Source organism: Macaca mulatta, chromosome 19 (assembly GCF_049350105.2).
Source record: "Macaca mulatta isolate MMU2019108-1 chromosome 19, T2T-MMU8v2.0, whole genome shotgun sequence".
Lineage (NCBI taxonomy): Eukaryota > Metazoa > Chordata > Mammalia > Primates > Cercopithecidae > Macaca > Macaca mulatta.
The window spans coordinates 49175514-49193715 of record NC_133424.1 but is presented as its reverse complement, the minus strand read 5'-3'; the positions used below and the strand labels follow the sequence as shown (position 1 = coordinate 49193715).

The following is an 18202-nucleotide window of genomic DNA, read 5'->3' as shown; positions in this document are numbered from 1 at the left end:
CTCCCAAAGTGCTGGGATTACAGGCGTGAGCCACCGCGCCCAGCCAGAAAGTACTCTTAAACTTTTTTTTTTTTCTTTTGAGACATGGTCTCATTCTGTTGCCCAGGCTGAAGTGCAGTGGCGTGATCTCAGCTCACTGTGGCCTCAACCTCTTGGGCTCAAACAATCCTCTCACCTCAGCCTGTTGAGTAGCTGGGACCACAGGCATGCACCACCATCACGCTTCGCTAATTTTCTTATTTTTTTTTTTGTAGACAGGGTCTCACTATGATTACCCAGGTTGGTCTGGGAATTCCTGGGCTCAAGTGATCCACCACCTCAGCCTCCTAAAGTGCTGGGATTACAGGCATGAGCCAAGGCGCCTGGTCTACATTTTTTTTTTTTTTTTTTTTTTGAGATGGAGTCTGGCTCAGTCGCCCAGGCTGGAGTGCAGTGGCGCGATCTCTGCTCACTGCAAGCTCCACCTCCCGGGTTCACGCCATTCTCCTGCCTCAGCCTCCCAAGTAGCTGGAACTATAGGCGACCGCCACCACACCTGGCTAATATTTTTGTATTTTTAGTAGAGGCGGGGTTTCACTGTGTTAGCCAGGATGGTCTCGATCTCCTGACCTCGTGATCTGCCCACCTTGGCTTCCCAAAGTGCTGGGATTACAGGCGTGAGCCACTGTGCCCGGCCTGGCCTACATTTTTAACCTAAGCTTAAACTTGTACTTTCCATCAATGTCCAAGGTTAATAAGTATCTCTTGTCTTTCCAAGGTAACAGCATGAAGATCCTTAGATCTCTGGCACAAAATCTTCCAGAGGAAGAACCTAGCTGCAGAACCCACAAGATGTCTAGTGTGCCAGTGACAACTGTGATTCTCTTGGGGCCAGTGCATGTCTTAGCCTAACTGACTGGGCTAGGGAGATATTTCAGTGGTTCCTGAGGCCGAAACCATACGAACCGCCGCCCTGTTGCCGGGCTCTTGCCCTTACCTTCAGTCTCTGCACGATCTCCCTTATGTCCTCCACAGAGCCCTCTGTCGCCTGTAGGAAGATGTGGTCCCCTCGTCCATAGAAAATTTTGAGTGTGGAGGAGTCTGGAGTCCAGCCAATGACATCCCCGCAGTAGCAGTTGAACACCACCTCCTTGGTGCGTAGGTCCAGGAGCACCACAAACTCATTGGAAATTCCCAAAATGCAGTCGATTTCCACCCCCTGGGCGTAGTCCTGGGCCGCCACCCTCCAGGCGATGGCCCCTGCGCTGTGCTGCTCAGCGCCGGCCCGTGCTTTTGTCTTTTCCTTCTTCTTGGAGGTCAGGGAGATGAGGTTGAATTTGCCGGTGGAGTCGATGGGGGTGTTGGAGACACAGTTTTCGGCCAGGTCCTTGAGATACTCCTGGCGGGTCCTGGTGGCCATGGTGTGGAACTTGTCGGACTTGTGCGCGGCATTCTCAGCGTTAATCGCCTTGGCCAGCAAGAAGTCTCTGAAGACGTCGGATTTGCGGAATGTGGTTCCACTGGGGATGGGGGGGCCGAAAGGAGGGGCGTCTTTGGATCGGGTCACAGCCATACTGTGGAGGGAGAGATTATTTAGATGGTGGGAAGAAAGGCACGAAGACACTTTAGAAAGAAAATATTCCATCAAAAAATAGGAATAGGGTTTTTTTGTTTGTTTTGTTTTATCGAGACAGGTCTCTGTCACCCAGGCTGGAGTGCAATGGTGCAATCATAGCGCACTGCAGCTTTGACCTCCTGTCCGCAAGCAATCCTCCTGCCTCAGCCTCCCAAGTAGCTGGGACTACAGGCTCATACCACCATACCCAGGCAATCTTGTCTATTTTTTGTAGAGAGGAGGTCTCACTATGTTGCCCAGGCTGGTCTCAAACTCCTGGGCTCAAGTCATCCTACCTCCTGGGCTTCCCAAAGTGTTGGGATTACAGGTGTGAGCCACCACACCCAGCCAAATGGTTTCCTTCTTTTTTTTTTTTTTTTTTTTTGAGACGGAGTCTCGCTTTGTCGCCGGGGCTGGAGCGCAGTGGCCGGATCTCAGCTCACTGCAAGCTCCGCCTCCCGGGTTTACGCCATTCTCCTGCCTCAGCCTCCTGTGTAGCTGGGACTACAGGCGCCCGCCACCTCGCCCGGCTAGTTTTTTGTTTTTTTTTAGTAGAGACGGGGTTTCACCGTGTTCGCCAGGATGGTCTCGATCTCCTGACCTCGTGATCCGCCCGTCTCGGCCTCCCAAAGTGCTGGGATTACAGGCTTGAGCCACCGCGCCCGGCCAATGGTTTCCTTCTGAAGAATGAAAGCCCACGTCTAATTAGTAAGTTGCTGGCTAACCAGATTCGGAATCTAATATAAAGTCAGCTCGGTGCAGTGGCTCATACCTGTAATCCCAGCACTTTGTGAGGCTGAGGCGGGCAGATCACCTGAGGTCAGGAGTTCAAGACCAGCCTGACCAATATGGTGAAACCCTGTCTCTACTAAAAATACAAAAAAAACTGGCTGGGCGTGGTTGTGGGCACCTGTAGTCCTAGCTACTCGGGAGGCTGAGACAGGAGAATGGCGTGAACCCGGGAGGCGGAGGTTGCAGTGAGTCGAGATGGCACCACTGCACTCTAGCCTGGGGTACAGAGCGAGACTATGTCTCAAAAAAAAAAAACAAAAAACAAAAAACAAAAAACCAAAAAAGTGTTAGGGCACATACACATTTTCTATAAAGCAGATGTCTGAACATCCTCTGACATCAAAGGGTAACTCTCCAAGGACTGTCCAGTTATTCTTGTTTTAAATACACTTAGACTGTGTGGCAGATCAGATTATAGTTTGGCAAAAATCCACTCCCTCAGTGCAGTGGCGCGATCTCGGCTCATGGCAACCTCTGCCTCCTGGGTTCAAGCGATTCTCCTGCCTCAGCCTCCCGAGTAGCTGGGACTACAGGTGCCCACCACCACGCCCGGCTAATTTTGTATTTTTAGTAGAAACGGGGTTTCTCCTAGGCTGGTCTCGAACTCCCGACCTCAGGTGATCTGCCTGCCTTGGCCTCCCAAAGTGCTAGGATTACAGGCGTGAGCCACTGCGCCCAGCCTAAAGTTTACTTTTAAATTAAGAGATTTAAAAATATTTAAATTGGGGAAGATATTAAAAAAAAAATACACCCCCTCCTCTCCACATTCAGAGGCAGGCACACCCCACGGATCTTGGTCATGTGACTTGATCTGGCCAACGGCTTCCAAGTTAAAGGCTTGAAGAATGTGTGTGTGTGTGTGTGTGTGTGTGTGTGTTTGGGTAGGGGGGACTCACTGCTAAGCACCTGCCATCACTGTGGGTGAACAGACCCCAAGTAGTCTACTGGTCCCAGAAGATGAGGGACCTCTGGAGCAGACCTGGAACCAAGTCCAGCCAAACTCCAGCAGACACGCAGATGTGTGGACCAGAAAGAAACATTAATGTTTGTCACTGAGCTCTGGGGTGGTTTGTTATACAGCTTTACTGCACAAATAGCTGACTGATGTAGAATGTTTACGAGGTTTAGTTCTTTTGAACACTTGTGTGACACAAGTATACCTTGTAAGTCTTCTCAACAAAGGTTATTTTGAAAATTCATTGCATTCCTGTGGTAGATGCTGAGGTTTAAAGAAGAAGAAAAAAATAATAAAGGAAGTTCATTGTAATAGGAAGTTAGAATGGAACTCTTCCTGTTTGGGATTTGATGGAGGCACTATCATGATAGAAATAGGATAGCAACTCAGGAGAACGTAAAGAGAAAATTAGGCCTGGTGTGGTGGCACATGCCTATAGTCCTAGACACTCGGGAGGCTGAGGCAGGAGAATCATTTGAATCTAGGAGGCGGAGGTTACAGTGAGCCAAGAATGAGCCACTGCACTCTAGACTGGGCGACAGAGAGAGACACTATGTCAAAAAGAAAAAAAAAGAGAAAATGATCTGAAAACTCCATTCCCCCAAACTCTTATACCTCATTTCCCACTATGTAAACTATGGAGAGAGAAAAGGAATTTGTGGAGAAAGCTGGGGGGTGAGCCCCATTCTCTCCCTACCCAACCCCCAGCAGGAGGGGTCCCCTAGGTAAGGCTTTTTTTTTTTTTTTTTTTTTTCTGAGATGGAGTATCACTCTGTAGCTCAGGCTGGAACACAATGGCGCAATCTCGGCTCATCGCAACCTCCTCCTCCCTGGGTCAAGCAATTCTCCTGCCTCTTCCTCCCAAGTAGCTGGGATTACATGCACCTGCTACCACACCCGGCTAATTTTGTATTTTTAGTAGAGACAGGGTTTCACCATGTTGGTCAGGCTGGTCTTGAACTACTGACCTCAAATGATCTACCTGCCCTGGCCTCCCAAAGTGCTGGGATTACAGGCATGAGCCACCGCGCCCAGCCCCAAGGTGATCCTTACAGCAGCGAGGGGACTGGGATCTGTCTCCTGCCTGTGTAGGAAGCCCTGGAAAAGCCCGGCAAGCAGCCAGCCAGCTCCAGCCGCAATCCACATGGCACTTCCTTGCCTCCCTTTTCCTCCCTGCACTCCAACCCTGGATGGGTCAGAACCTGGCAGTGAGCAGGGTTGGGAGGAGGAGAAGTACAAGGTGCAGAAGCAGGAGAGGTAACCAGGCTCTCCACCCATTGAGGCTTCTGGGCGGAAGGAGCCCTGAGCCCGGACAGGGAGAAGATCTGTTGATGAGTCACATTTGGAGATTTGATGAATATCTTGGATGTGATGCTCTGATGACCAAATTAAATAGAGGCTCGGTGGCCTTTGGGCAGATTATTGCTAAAAGTGCACAAAAAGGCCAAGGCACCTGCCAGAATATTCACTGAGGGCAGGTGAGTTATGTTCTTCATGTTTCTTTCATTATTATTTTTTGAGATGGAGCCTTGCTCTGTCACCCAGGCTGGAGTGCAGTGGCAAGATCGCAGCTCACTGCAACCTCCACCTCCCAGGTTCAGTCAATTCTCCCGCCTCAGTCTCCAGGGTAACTGAGATTACAGGCGTGCACCACCATGCCTGGCTAATTTTTTTTTTTTTTTTTTTAATTTTTGTATTTTTGGTAGAGATGGGGTTTTACTATGTTGGCCAGGTTGCTCTTGAATTCCTGGCCTCAAGTGATCTGCCTGCCTTGGCCTCCCAAAGTGCTGGGATTACAGGTGTGAGCCAACGCACCCAGCCTGCTCTTTTCTCTCTTTCTCTCTTTCTTTTGAGACAGAGTCTTGCCGCTCTGTTGCCTGGGCTAGAGTGCAGTGGTGTGATCTCAGCTCACTGCAACCTCCGCCTCCTGGGTTCAAGCCTCCCAAGTTTAAGCGATTCTCCTGTCTCAGCCTCCTGAGTAGCTGGGATTACAGGCATGCACCACCACACCCGGCTAATTTTTGTATTTTTAGTAGAGACGAGGTTTCTTTTTCTTTTTTTTTTGATTCTTTCTTTTTTTAAATTCTTCTAGAAATGGGGTTTCACCATGTTGGTCAGGCTGGTCTTGAACTCCTGGCCTCATGATCTGCTTGCCTTGGACTTCCAAAGTGCTGGGATTGCAGGTGTGAGCCACCGTGCCCGGTCTGTTTATATTTCTTAATGGCACAAGGTGATACAATAAGTTAACTATGTTTTCCTAAAAATGCATGGTATTTTCATCCTTGATTAAAACCTCTATTTGTCAGTACAGTGTCAAGACAGAATTCCTACTGTTTCTCTTCCAACTGTAGGGTAATTTTAAAAAATAGAGATTATGGATTAAAAATACTCCATGAAACTCCAACCCAATGACACGTTTGCCCAGGTTTTGTTGATTCCCTCCCCTTACCCCCAACTCTTGACAAAGGTAACAGTGCGACACTCATCCATTTGTTTGACAAGCACGTCCTGGACTCCATGCTCTTGGGCATTGGGGATAACGTGGTCCCTGCCTTCCCAGAGCTTCTAGCCCAGGAGGAGGGACATACTAAATCAACACACTGAGATAAACTCATAAAGACGAGGAAAGGGAACAGGGCGGGTTATGACAAAACTAGAGAAAGACCTGATTTGGACAGGGAGAATCTGGGAGGGCCTCTCTGAGGACGTGACGATGAAGCTGGGAACTAAGGGCTGAGTGGAACCAGAGGAAGAGCTGGGGGAGAGTGCTGCAGCCAGGGGGTGCAGCACAGGTAGCGGCCAACTAGGGAAGGCCAGGGTGGGCAGAGCCCAGAAGGCAAGGAGCAGGAGGCCGTGAGGTCACCAGAGGCCAGGCCACACGGGGCCCTGGGGGGTTAGCACTTCCAATCCTTATCATGAGAGCAGGCAACCATTTAATGATCCGATCTGGTGGTGAAACGATTCCGTCTGCCTCCTCTGATCCAGTCTGCCATTCCCTGCCCTGCTCTGTGCTCAGGAAGGACGATCTCTCCAGCTGTGTCACCTGGGTTCCTGTGCCCTGTGAGTTTGGCCAATGGGAAGCACTGGCAGGGGATGGGAAGACAAGAGGAGAGAGGCTGGAGTTTTTTTGTTTTTTTTTTTTTTGAGATGGAATCTCGCTCTGTCGCCCAGGCTGGAGTGCAGTGGCGCCATCTCCGCTCACTGCAAGCTCCGCCTCCCGGGTTCACGCCATTCTCCTGCCTCAGCCTCCCGAGTAGCTGGGACTACAGGCGCCCGCCACCGCGCCCGGCTAATTTTTTTGTATTTTCGGTAGAGACGGGGTTTCACCGTGTTAGCCAGGATGGTCTCGATCTCCTGACCTCGTGATCTGCCCACCTCGGCCTCCCAAAGTGCTGGGATTACAGGCGTAAGCCACCGCGCCCAGCCAAGGCTGGAGTATTTCTTTCTCTTCCTCCCTGAGGGGCTGTGATGATAGCGTCAATGGCTGTCATCTTTGGTCCCTTACAGCTACTGCTCCTGTTGGGCTGCCCCTCTCCCAGGGCCACAGCTCTCATCAGCTTTCAGAAACTTCTCCCGTCTCCCTCTGAGCCCATCAAGCTTTGGGGGTGGGTATAAGGCTCCTGCCCTGGCTAGTCCCTGCATGCAGCATCTTCCCACACAGTTCCTGCAAGCTCCCCACACCTCTGTTAGTGGCATCAACTCCCTTTGGTTAAATCCTTGAGGGAGATCTGCTTCTCGCTGGGTTCCCAATGGAGGCAGACGCTGGCAGAGGGACAACAGATTGGCAATCTGCGGAGAACACTGTGGCTGTCTCATGAAGAATGGACGGGAGGATGGGGCATGTGCAGGAGACCAGAGAGGGAGGTACTGCAGGACCCCAGCCGATCAGGCCAGACTCCTCACTCTCCATCTCTGGCCTTGACTGTCTAGTGACCCTTCATGCCCCAGGAGTGCCACATGGCTGGGTACTGCTCTGGGCTGAGTGGATTCCCCAGCACAGGTGCTCCATGCTGACTAAAGTAATGGTTTAAAAGTGGACAGATGAAACACGTTTCTACCAAGGTATGGTGGGCATAGCTTTAACAGAAAAACGCATTTTCCAGAGCGGACATGCTTCAAAGAATGCCACACACACCAGGCAAATTTTCTTCTGTGGGAAATCTTGTAGGCATGGCCTTACCCCAGGCAGGGGGATGGATGAGATGACCTCCCCTGTCCCTCTCTCTACTGAATGGGGCAGTCAGATTGCACCTTACAGAGATGAAGAGCTCTGCAACTTCTTCTTTTTTGTGTGTGTGAAACAGTTTCGCTCTTGTCTCCCAGGCCAGAGTGCAATGGTGTGATCTCAGCTCACCGCAACCTCTACCTCCTGGGTTCAAGTGATTCTCCTGCCTCAGCCTCCAGAGTAGCTGGGATTACAGGCACTTGCCACCATGACTGGCTAATTTTGTACTTTTTTTAGTAGAGATGGGACTTCTCCATGTTGGTCAAGCTGGTCTCGAACTCCTGACCTCAGGTGATCCACCTACCTCGGCCTCCCAAAGTGCTGGGATTACAGGCGTGAGCCATCGTGCCCGGCTGAGCTTTGCAACTTCTTAATTTAGCACTTAGCTGCTTACAGTGACAGATTTTGGCTTTTCCTATATTCCTGATTCATGATTTTACGAATCATAAAATTGCAAACGGCTGAAGGTTTTTGAGCCATCAAAACAGCTGGTCCTTTACTTCCCAGTGGGAGCGACTGGCTTTTGAGAGTTCACAGGCTGCAGGGATGATGCGGGTGGTCATTCGGAAATGGCACACTTGAAACAGAAAGGATGACAACTCACGACACAACCAGGAGACGAGGTGACCTGGTGGCCACCTAAACACTGGAGGGCAATAAGTGTTGCTACAACACTCAGAATTATTTATTCAACCGTTATTTTTTCAGTGCCTACAACACTGGGGCCAGGCGTCTTTCCAGCAAGCAAAGATGGCTTTAGGGTCCACTATGTGCCCAGCTCTGTGCTGTGACAGATACAGGAAGCTAAACATGACATGGGATGGGGTTACTGTCAAAGGAGGCAAGAGCCATGTAATTTTTTTTTTGAGACAGAGTCTTGCTCTGTCACACAGGCTGGAGTGCAGTGGGGCTCACTCTAGCCTTGACCTCCTGGGCTCAAGTGATCCTCCCACCTCAGCTGGGATTACAGGTGCATGCCAGCATGCCTGGCTAATTTGTAATTTGTTTTTATAGAGACAGGGTCTCCCTATGTTGTCCAGGCTGATCTTGAACTCCTAGGCTCAAGTGATCCTCCTGCCTCAGCCTCCCAAAGTGCTGGGATTACAGGCATGAGTCACCATGTCCGGCCCATCATATCATTTTTATGGTGTGATGTGTGCTATGACAGAAACATGTTGGGCAATGGCACTTGGAGCAGGTAAGGAACCACTGGAGGATGTCAGAGGCTCATCTGAGTTCAGTGTTTTTTTTTTTTTTTTTTTTTTTTTTTGAGATGGAGTCTTGCTCTGTCGCCCAGGCTGGAGTGCAGTGGTGCAGTCTTGGCTCACTGCAATCTCTGCCTCCTGGGTTCAAGCGATTCTCCTCTCTCAACCTTCAGAGGAGCAGCTGTGATTACAGGCACCTGCCACAACACCTGGCTAATTTTTGTATTTTTAGTGGAGATGGGGTTTCACCATGTTGGCCAGGTTGGTCTCCAACTCCTGACCTCAGGTGATCTGCCTGCCTCAGCCTCCCAAACTGTTGGGATTACAGGTGTGAGCCACCGCACCTAGCCCTGAGTTCAGTCTTGAAGGACAATCAGAAATTCACTGAGTTGGGGGCCAGGAGTTGGGGGTTTCAGGAGAAGGTAAGCTGGGGAGCTGTGGTCAGGCTCCCTCCACAGGCGAGAGGCAGGGTCAGGTCTGTCCAGAGAGCAGCGGCCTGTGGGGAAGGAGGGATGGGAAGGCAGGGTGATGGCTGAGGAGTCGCTTCGGTTGTATCTCTAACATTTTCTTTCTTTAAAAGTGAAGGAAAGAGGGAGAGCTGAGGCAAACAAAGCAAAATGTTAACATCTGTTAAAGCTGGCGGTGGGCACATGGGTGTCTGTTAAATGATTTTCTGCATGTTTAAAATATTGCATAATAAAAATACTTTAAATTAAATTATAAAAAAAAAGAAAGGTTTGTGTGTCAGAGAGAAGAAATCACTCTGGAGACCATGCAGAGGCGGGCCTGGAAGGGTGGGAGGTTGGCTGCAGGCTGATGTGATGACCCCAGTAGGAGAGGGGAGGTCAGAGTGGGGACGAAGAAGAGAAAGTCACCCCCCCGACCAGCTCAACCCCTCACCTGTGATGCATCCTAAGAAGGCTGCCTCCTTTTCCAGTGTGTGCATGTGTATGTGTGCGTGTGCATGTGTGTGCATGTATGTGTGTGCATGCGTATGTGTGTGCATAGGTGCATGTGTTTGTGTGCCGTGTGAGTGCATGTATGTGTGTGCACATATGTGTGTGCATGTATTTATGTGTGCCTGTACGAGTGCATGCATGTGCGTGCATGTGTGCGTGTGCATGGATGTGTGCATGCATGTGTGCGTGTGTGTGTGCATCTGCCTGTGCATGCATGCATGTGCATGTGTGTAAATATCTCCCATCTCATCTAAGATTAGTCCTCAGCCCCACAAAGGGCCTGAGGCGCAGGCACTCTAGCTGCTGCGGCATGTTCCAGGAACCGACGGGCAGGGGGAGAGGGGGCCTTAGGTCCCGGGACATGCCTGGAAGGAGGCCCCTGCCACGCAGTGTGCTGGCTCCCAGTAGCCAGTGGGCAACACGTGCAGCACAGCAGTGCTTGACAGCCAGTGCTGCAGGCTGGGATGCCCCTCCCTTCCCTCGCCCAGCCGAGGGAGACAGCTGGTAGACCCGTGGTAATTCCGCAGCGACTATCAGTGCATATATATACGTACTCTGCTCCAGCACCTCCATTTCTAGAATTTCTTTTACAGCTGTATGCTTGGACTCAGGCACAATCAGACTATAAATAAGACTGTTCATTGCATCAAGCAACAACCCTAATACCCATCAGTAGAGGACAGGAGATGACCCCGCATCCATACAATGGAATATGGAGCGTCAGAAAGAACAAAAAGCACTTCATGTACAGGTAGGAAAAGAGCTCAGCTGTGTGCGGTGGCTCACACTTACAATCCCATCACTTTGGGAGGCTGAGGCTGGAAGATCGCTTGAGGCCATGAGTTCAAGATCAGCCTGGGTAAAACAGAGAGACCCCATCTCTACTAATTTTTTTTTTTAATTAGCTAGGCATGGGGGTGTGCACCTGTAGCTCCAGCTACTCAGGAGGCTGAGGCAGGAGGATCGTTTGAGCCCAGGGGGTCAAGGCTGCAGTGACCTATGATTGCACCACTGCATTCCAGCCTGGGCAACAGAGTAAGACCCTGTCTTAAAAAAAAAAAAAAAAAAAAACCCTAAACAACAAAAACCTCAATTCTACCTCCAAAGCAGGGCCCACCTCCACAGGCAGGCCCTGCTTCCCCCCGACTTTCCTCTGGGCCATCACTCGTGCCTCTCGGTCCTTGAAGCCCGGTGCCCAGGCCTGGCTGGTGATTCTGGCTCTAGGACAGGCACACAACTCCAACTGGGCCAGTGAGCCCCAGTTCAGGGGCTTCTGATGCAACTCCTGGGAAAGAAAAGCTCTCATTTTGGGGGATTTGTGGCTGGCAGGATGTTCACCTCAGAGCTGCTGGAAAGGTGACCCCCAGGAGAGGGGGGCAGATCCAGCCAGGCCTAACCGTGCCATTTTTGAGAGCTTATATACACAACTGTCTTTTTGTCTCCAGCCACATTGAGATGGGTCTTCTGTCACTCGAAACAAAAGATTACAAGCAAATACAAATCTCTGATGGTTTCCTTAGCAAAACCGGGGAGCCACGCCCCTTTCTGGCAGAAAACCACTCTCTGAGATGGTGTGGGGAGTGTGCGCTGCACTCTCCTCCTGAAGCACAACATGTGAGGTGGTGGGGGGCCCCGTACTGGGACCCACTCGGGCCAGCTGCCTGCCCCTCTCTCCGTGCACTGCTGGGGACCGGGTGTGGCGGGGCATACCTGTAGCAGACGTTATCAGTGCAGGGATTGTGGACTCGGACAATGATGAAGACGTGCTGGAAGTGGGAGCGGATGTTCTTGGGGGTGAACGGTAGCGCGCCAGGCTCCTGGAAGATGATCGTCACGATGTCGTTCCCTATGTGCCTCTTCCGTAGCAGCTGGGAAAGGGCAACAGAGGGGGACAGGAACGTGTCACAGGTTGGCCTGAGGGGTCCTGCCTGGACCATTGCCACAGCTCCTTACCCACCCCCATTCCCGCTCCCTGCTCACACACAGCCCAAGAAACGAGCTTCCTGTGGTTCCCTCTCATTCAGGATAAAGGACTAACATCTTGCCATGGCCCAGCAGGCCCCCGTCACCTCTCTGACATTCCCCATGGCCCGGCAGGCCCCCGTCACCTCTCTGACATTCCCCATGGCCCCTGCTCACTCTGCTGCAGCCATACCCACCTCCTGCTGCTCCTCAACCACGCCAGAAACACTTCTTTGAGGCCTCTGCACCTCTGTTCCCTCTGCTAGGAACATTCTTCCTGAGTCCCCACGTGGCTTCCTTCCTCACCTCCTCTGGTCTTGCAGAAACCTCCCTCCCAGGGAGGCCTTTGCTGACTACGTTATCCAACATCATCCCACCACAACACTCCCTGATCTTTGCTTTCCTGTCCCCATTACTTAACACTTATTGACACTCAGCACAGACAGTTTTCCCCTCTTCCTTTTGTTTCCTGTCTCTTCCCACTGAAGTGGCAGTTCCATGAGAACAGGGATTTTGTTCAATGCCCACCGCTGTACCCTCAGTACCCAGCACAGTGCCTGGCATACAGGAGGTGCTCAATAAATATGATCCAGAGAGCACAGGCTGGTGCCCTTCAACTTGCTCAAAGCCACACTCAGGGACAATGGCAGAGTCAGATCCCAGGTCACTGGCAGGGCCAGTTATGGCGCCACCCCTTCCCTGGACCCTGACTGAGGTCAAGACGGCTGTGGCTTCCGAGTGCCCTATGGGACCCTCACCCTCTGATACAATTTGGCTGTGTCCCCACCCTACAGTTCATCTTGAATTGTAGCTCCCATAATTCCCATGCGTTGTGGGAGGGACCCGGTGGGAGGTAATTGAATCACGGGGGTGGGTCTTTTCCGTGCTGTTCTCGTGGTAGTAAACAAGTCTCACGAGATCTGATGGTTTTATAAAATGGTAGTTCCGCTGCACAAGCTCTCTTGCCTGCCACCATGGAAGACATGATTTTGGTCCTTCTTTGCCTTCTGCCATGACTGTGAGGACTCCCCAGCCATGTGGAGCTGTGAGTCCATTAAACCTCTTTTTCTTTATAAACTACCCAGTTTTGGGTAAATCTTCATTAGCAGTGTGAAAACGGACTAATACACCTTCTCTCCCCTGCTGGTCAGTCTCCGAGGAAGACTCTGTTATCTTCACAGGTGACGCTGTATTCACCGTGTTTGGCTTATTTGCTGATATTATATTGTTATTTTTCTTTTTTTTTTTTTTGAGACGGAGTTTCGCTCTTGTTGCCCAGGCTGGAGTGCAATGGTGCTATCTCAGCTCACTGCAACCTCCGCCTCCCGGGTTCAAGTGATTCTCCTGCCTCAGCCTCCTGAGTAGCTGGGATTACAGGCATGTGCCACCACGCCCAGTTAATTTTGTATTTTTAGTAGAGACAGGGTTTCTCCATGTTGGTCAGGATGGTCTCGAACTCCTGACCTCAGGTGATCTCCCTGCCTTGGCCTCCGAAAGTGCTGGGATTACAGGTGTGAGCCACCGCGCCCAGCCTATTATACCGTTCTTATTTACACAGTTCTAGTATTCACATAACTGTTAAGGAATCTGCCAATGCAGGAGATCCACGGACGAGAGTCCCATGGAGCTCTAAGTGACGTGGCTCACAGCATGAACTCCAGACACGCTTTGCAGCTCAACTCCTACTGTTGAATGGTTAGTTCTTTATGTGTGTTTTAAGTGGCATTAAATCAAGTTGCTAAAGTAGCTATTGACTATGGCTGGTCCTGTACTAAACACTGTACAGCCGTCTCTTCAATTTATCTTCTCAATGAATCTCCTAACAACCCCGAGAAGTGTTAACTCACTTTGCCCCGCTTTACAGATGAGAAAACTTAGGCTTACAGAGGTTAAGTAATTTTCCCTAAGTCATGTAGTGACGGAGGGAAAGAGCCTGGATTCTAACCCATTTCTTTACGACTCAAGCTTTTCTCCAGCACGCCTCCCACTTACTCAGGAACGGCTACTGCTCCCTGAACCCCTCCTGCGTGTCGGGCCCTGTCACGCTCCAGTTGCCGCAGGAGTGTATGGACCTTTCTCAATGACCCTGAGACAGGGGCACTACCATTCTAACCATTTTACACAGGAGGGACTCAAGGCCCAGAGAGGTGAAATCACTTACTCGAGATCACACAGCTAGGAAGTAGCAAAGAAAGAACTCAAATTCAGGTCTAATTCTGAGATAACAGCCTTTTTTTTTTTTTTTTTTTTTTTTTTTGAGACAGAGTCTTGCTCTGTTGCCCAGGCTGGAGTGCAGTGGCACGATCTCAGCTCACTGTAACCACTGCCTCCTGGGTTCAAGCAATTCTTGTGCCTCAGCTGGGACTATAGGCACACGCCACCACATCCAGCTAATTTTTGTATTTTTAGTAAAGACGGGGTTTCACCATATTAGCCAGGTTGGTTTCAAACTCCCGACTTCAGGTGATCTGCCTGCCTCGGCCTCCCAAAGTGCTGGGATCACAGGCATGAACCACCAAGCCTGGCCTAAGACCAAAGCTGTTAATAGCATGTTTTTAGATGAACCTTAAGAAATCAATATTTGACCATTTTTGGCCTACAATGTCACTTGTGCCAAATGGGAAAACATGTACACTTACTTCCTAAACTGTCAACACTCTGGGGCTTCCGTTCATTAGGAACTGGAAGAACTGCTCTGTGGGCCCAGCCTGCAAGCTGAGTCCAGGAGAGGAGCGGGGTCACAGCTGCAGCCTCCTGGCAATGGGTGTTTGGTGGTGCTGCCCACCGAGTATCCCTGCCTCCTCCTGGCAGCCACACCCACCTAGTTTGGGAAAGCACCATCCCAACCTCCGTCCATGTTTCAAGTTGAGCTGGCGCCACTCACCCTCTCTGGGGTGGGCATGAGCCTCCGGCTTAGCCAGTCTGCCCCTTCCACCCCCACCCCAGGCCCCGAGACTGGCATGTGAATGGTCCAATGAGACAGTTCTGAAACACTTCGGGACAACTGGAAAGAACAGCACTCTTCCTGCTGGGGTGGCTAAGCTGGTAGGATGTGAGCCTGTGGCTACAAGGAGGTGTCTCTGCCCTGCACCTGTGAATAAAGCTGCTGCAAAGAAAAGCGGAGGTGCGAAATGGGGAGGATTCCTAATATTGTTGGAGTCCCTGGATCCAACCAGACCTGAGGCCAGCCCTCTCCAGAATCTTAAGAGTTATATAACCGAGTAAATCTCTTTCTAGTTAAGCCAGTTTGGTGTTTCTGTTACTTGCAGTCAAAATAATGTTGACTGATTCACTCTTCTTCTTAAGACCAGTGATGACTCAAGAGGCCCTGGAGGGGAGTCGGGGTAGCTGGGGCCAAGCAGGGTGCCCAAAGAGCAGCAGGAAAGACTGGGGCCAAAGTGACATCTCGAACCACACCTGGCCTGGTCTCTAACCCCCAGGGAAAATGACTACGGTAAAGATGGCCTCCAAGGCCAAGGGCCTCCATATGATCCACAGGACGGTACTGGGAGGGCCAATGCTGGTGGGTGGGCAGTCAACATCCAGCAGCCGTGCCTCTGCTGAAAATCACTGACCTGCTGCCTGTTGTTGGGGGTGTAAGGGAGCAGGGTGGAGACGTGGAACATGATCTCGTAGTCCTGGTACGTCGTGTAGAGGGAGTGGGTTCCCGTGGAGTCGGCTGAAACAGAAATGCCAGTTAGGACCATGTTTCCAAAACCTCTGGGTTTTTGCCATATCCCACGTACCATCTGTGCTGGTTTTTAACTTGGTGCTTTCACTTCAATCCACTCTTAAAAATTAAATACATTGGCTAGTCGCGGTGGCTCATGCCTATAATCCCAGCACTTTGGGAGGCTGAGGAGGGTGGATCATCTAGGTCAGGAGTTTGAGACCAGCCTGGCCAACGTGGTGAAACCCCGTCTCTACTAAAAATACAAAAATTAGCCAGGCGTGGTGTTGGGCACCTGTAGTCCCAGCTACTCAGGAGGCTGAAGCAGAAGAATCGCTTGAACCCGGGAGCTGCAGTTTGCAGGGAATCAAGATCACTCCACTGCACTCTAGCCTGGGCAACAGGGTGACTGTGTCTCAAAAAAAAAAAAAACAAAAAAATTAAATACATTTAGATAAAAAGGAAACCTCATTGCTATGCACCCACCAGACTGGTAAAAATTAAAAAGTCTGACAGCACCAAAGGTTGGTGAGGATGTGGAGCAAATGGAACCCTTGAGGTGGCTGGTTAGGTGTGTAACGCGGTCCGAGCACTTCGGAAAACTTTTTAGCAATCTCTCTTAAGCCTGAAGATGGGCTTCATTGAAAACCTAGCACTTCCTCTCCTCGGACCACAGCCCAAAGAAATCATGCCCACGTGTCCTGGGATATGGGTATAAGAAGCTTCACGTGTCAGTCACAAGAATGTGTGAACACACTGGTCAATTCACACTGTGGAAAAATATACAGCCAGGAAAAGGAACGAGTCACGGCTGTGGCTTGGGGGAATCCTCTGAATGTTGAGTGAAAGATGCTGACACAAAGCAGCACACACGGCATGATCCCATTCATGTGACGTGCAAAAGCAGGTCAGAGTATACCAGTCAGGGATGCGTACGTAAGTAGCAAAATTATGAAGAAAAGCAAAGAAATGATTATCACTGAGAATCAGGATATGGGTTCTCTCTAATAGGAAGGGAGGGTTATGACCAGGAAGAGGCAAACCTACTTATTGAGCCCATGTTTCAGAGGGGGAAACGGAGGCATGGAGAGGGAGTGCCTTCCCAAGGTCACGCTGCACTAAGTGGTAGAGTCTGGATCAGAACTCAGGCTGTCGGACTCCAGATCTGTTTTTGTTGTTGTTGTTGTTATTTGTTTGTTTTTGAGACAGAGTTTTGCTCTGTCACCCAGGCTGGAGAGCAATGGGGCAATGTGGGCTCACTGCAACCTCTGCCTCCTGGGTTCAAGCAATTCTCCTGCTTCAACCTCCCGAGTAGCTGGGATTACAGGCGCCTGCCACCATGCCTGGATAATTTTAGTATTTTTAGTAGAGACGGGGTTTCACCACGTTGGCCAGGCTGGTCGAACCCCTGACCTCAGGTGATCCACCTGCCTCAGCCTCCCAAAGCGCTGGGATTACAGGCGTAAGCCACTGTGCCCGGCCTCCAGATCTGTTCTTAACAATATTCAATGCTGCCTCAGTGTCCGGTGGGGACACTGAGGCCACAGCTGCCAGTGCCAGAGCCAGGTCGGGAGCCAGGTAACCTCAAGGTGTCTGCTCAAGCCAGGACCATCCCTGCCTGTAATTTGGAGAGACTACTTCTAGGAGCACTACGCTTCCCAGGGTCCTCTCCGAGAACGCACTTCCTGGCCAGGCATGGTGGCTCACACCTGTAATCCCAGCACCTTGGGAGGCTGATGTGGGTGGATCACCTGAGGTCAGAAGTTCAAGACCAGCCTGGCCAACATGGTGAAATCCCATCTCCACTAAAAATACAAAATTAGCTGGGTTTGGTGACATGCGCCTGTAATCCCAGCTACTCAGGAGGCTAAGGTGGAAGAATCGCTTGAATCCAGGAGGTGGAGGTTGCAGTGAGCCAAGATCGCTCCACTGCACTCCAGCCTGGGTGACAGAGCAAGACTCTGTCTCAAAAAAATGAAAAACAAAAAAACCAAAAAAAAACAAACAATACTAACACTCACACCTGCCAGCTTCCTCCACGCCAGGCGAGCCCAGTGAGGCCTGCTGCCTCCCTGCCCGCCTAGGGGGACACCCACACTGGCAGAGCTCTGGGAAGCACCTGGCACAGAGGGAGGGCTCAGGATGTTTGGGGCAATGCTGTCCCACGGAACCCTCACCGTGCAACTGTGCTTCCAAGGTTAAGTGCAATTATTACCTTCACTCTACAGATGAGGAAACTGAGGTCAAGAGAGGCAAAGCCACCTGTCCAAGATCACGAAACTAGCAAATGGCATAATATCATGCTCGTTCCTCCTACAGCCTCCTTTAGCAGGGGAGGAGGGGAAGGTGGTGATGGCCTCAGGCACCGGCCTAACACTTCACTTCTCTAAGATTTGTCTCCTGATCTGGGCTTCCGTTTTCTAGAAGAGCAAACCGAGTCTTGGTGAGGTGTGGGGCAGAGCAATTGACTGAGCCATCTCGGGGCCTTCTCACTCCCAGCCGATGAAAACTCACCCCCAAGGACAGTGGCAGTCCATTCCCCAGGGAGCTGTGACACCTGTGAACATCACCCATCCACCCACCTAACTACTGCTCATGAAACATTTTGATCCTATACATCATACACAAATATATTTTTTCTTTCTTTTTTTTTTTTCTTTTTTTGAGATAAAGTTTTGCTCTTGTTGCCCAGGCTGGAGTACAGTGGTGTGATCTCAGCTCACTGCAACCTCTGCCTCCAAAGTTCAAGCGATTCTCCTGCCTCAGCTTCCCAAGTAGCTGGGATTACAGATATGTGTCACCACACCCGGCTAATTTTTTGTATTTTTAGTAGAGATGAG

General features: G+C 50.7%; 2 protein-coding genes across 9 annotated transcripts in view; both read right to left on the bottom strand.

Moving 5' to 3' along the window:
• SIPA1L3 (signal induced proliferation associated 1 like 3) overlaps positions 1 to 18202 on the bottom strand; it is a 308912-nt gene that overhangs the window by 89827 nt on the left and 200883 nt on the right. For all 8 annotated transcript variants that reach the window (XM_028839531.2, XM_028839535.2, XM_077982387.1 and 5 more), the window contains 3 exons: positions 15268 to 15371; positions 11441 to 11598; positions 977 to 1553 (listed from right to left, as the gene is read on the bottom strand). In XM_028839531.2, coding sequence (XP_028695364.2) covers positions 977 to 1553; positions 11441 to 11598; positions 15268 to 15371 — 839 coding nt within the window. The remainder of the gene's footprint in view (positions 1 to 976; positions 1554 to 11440; positions 11599 to 15267; positions 15372 to 18202) is intronic.
• Positions 1 to 18202, bottom strand: part of C19H19orf33 (chromosome 19 C19orf33 homolog) — a 231429-nt gene that overhangs the window by 193084 nt on the left and 20143 nt on the right. The gene's annotated exons all lie outside the window — the stretch shown is intronic.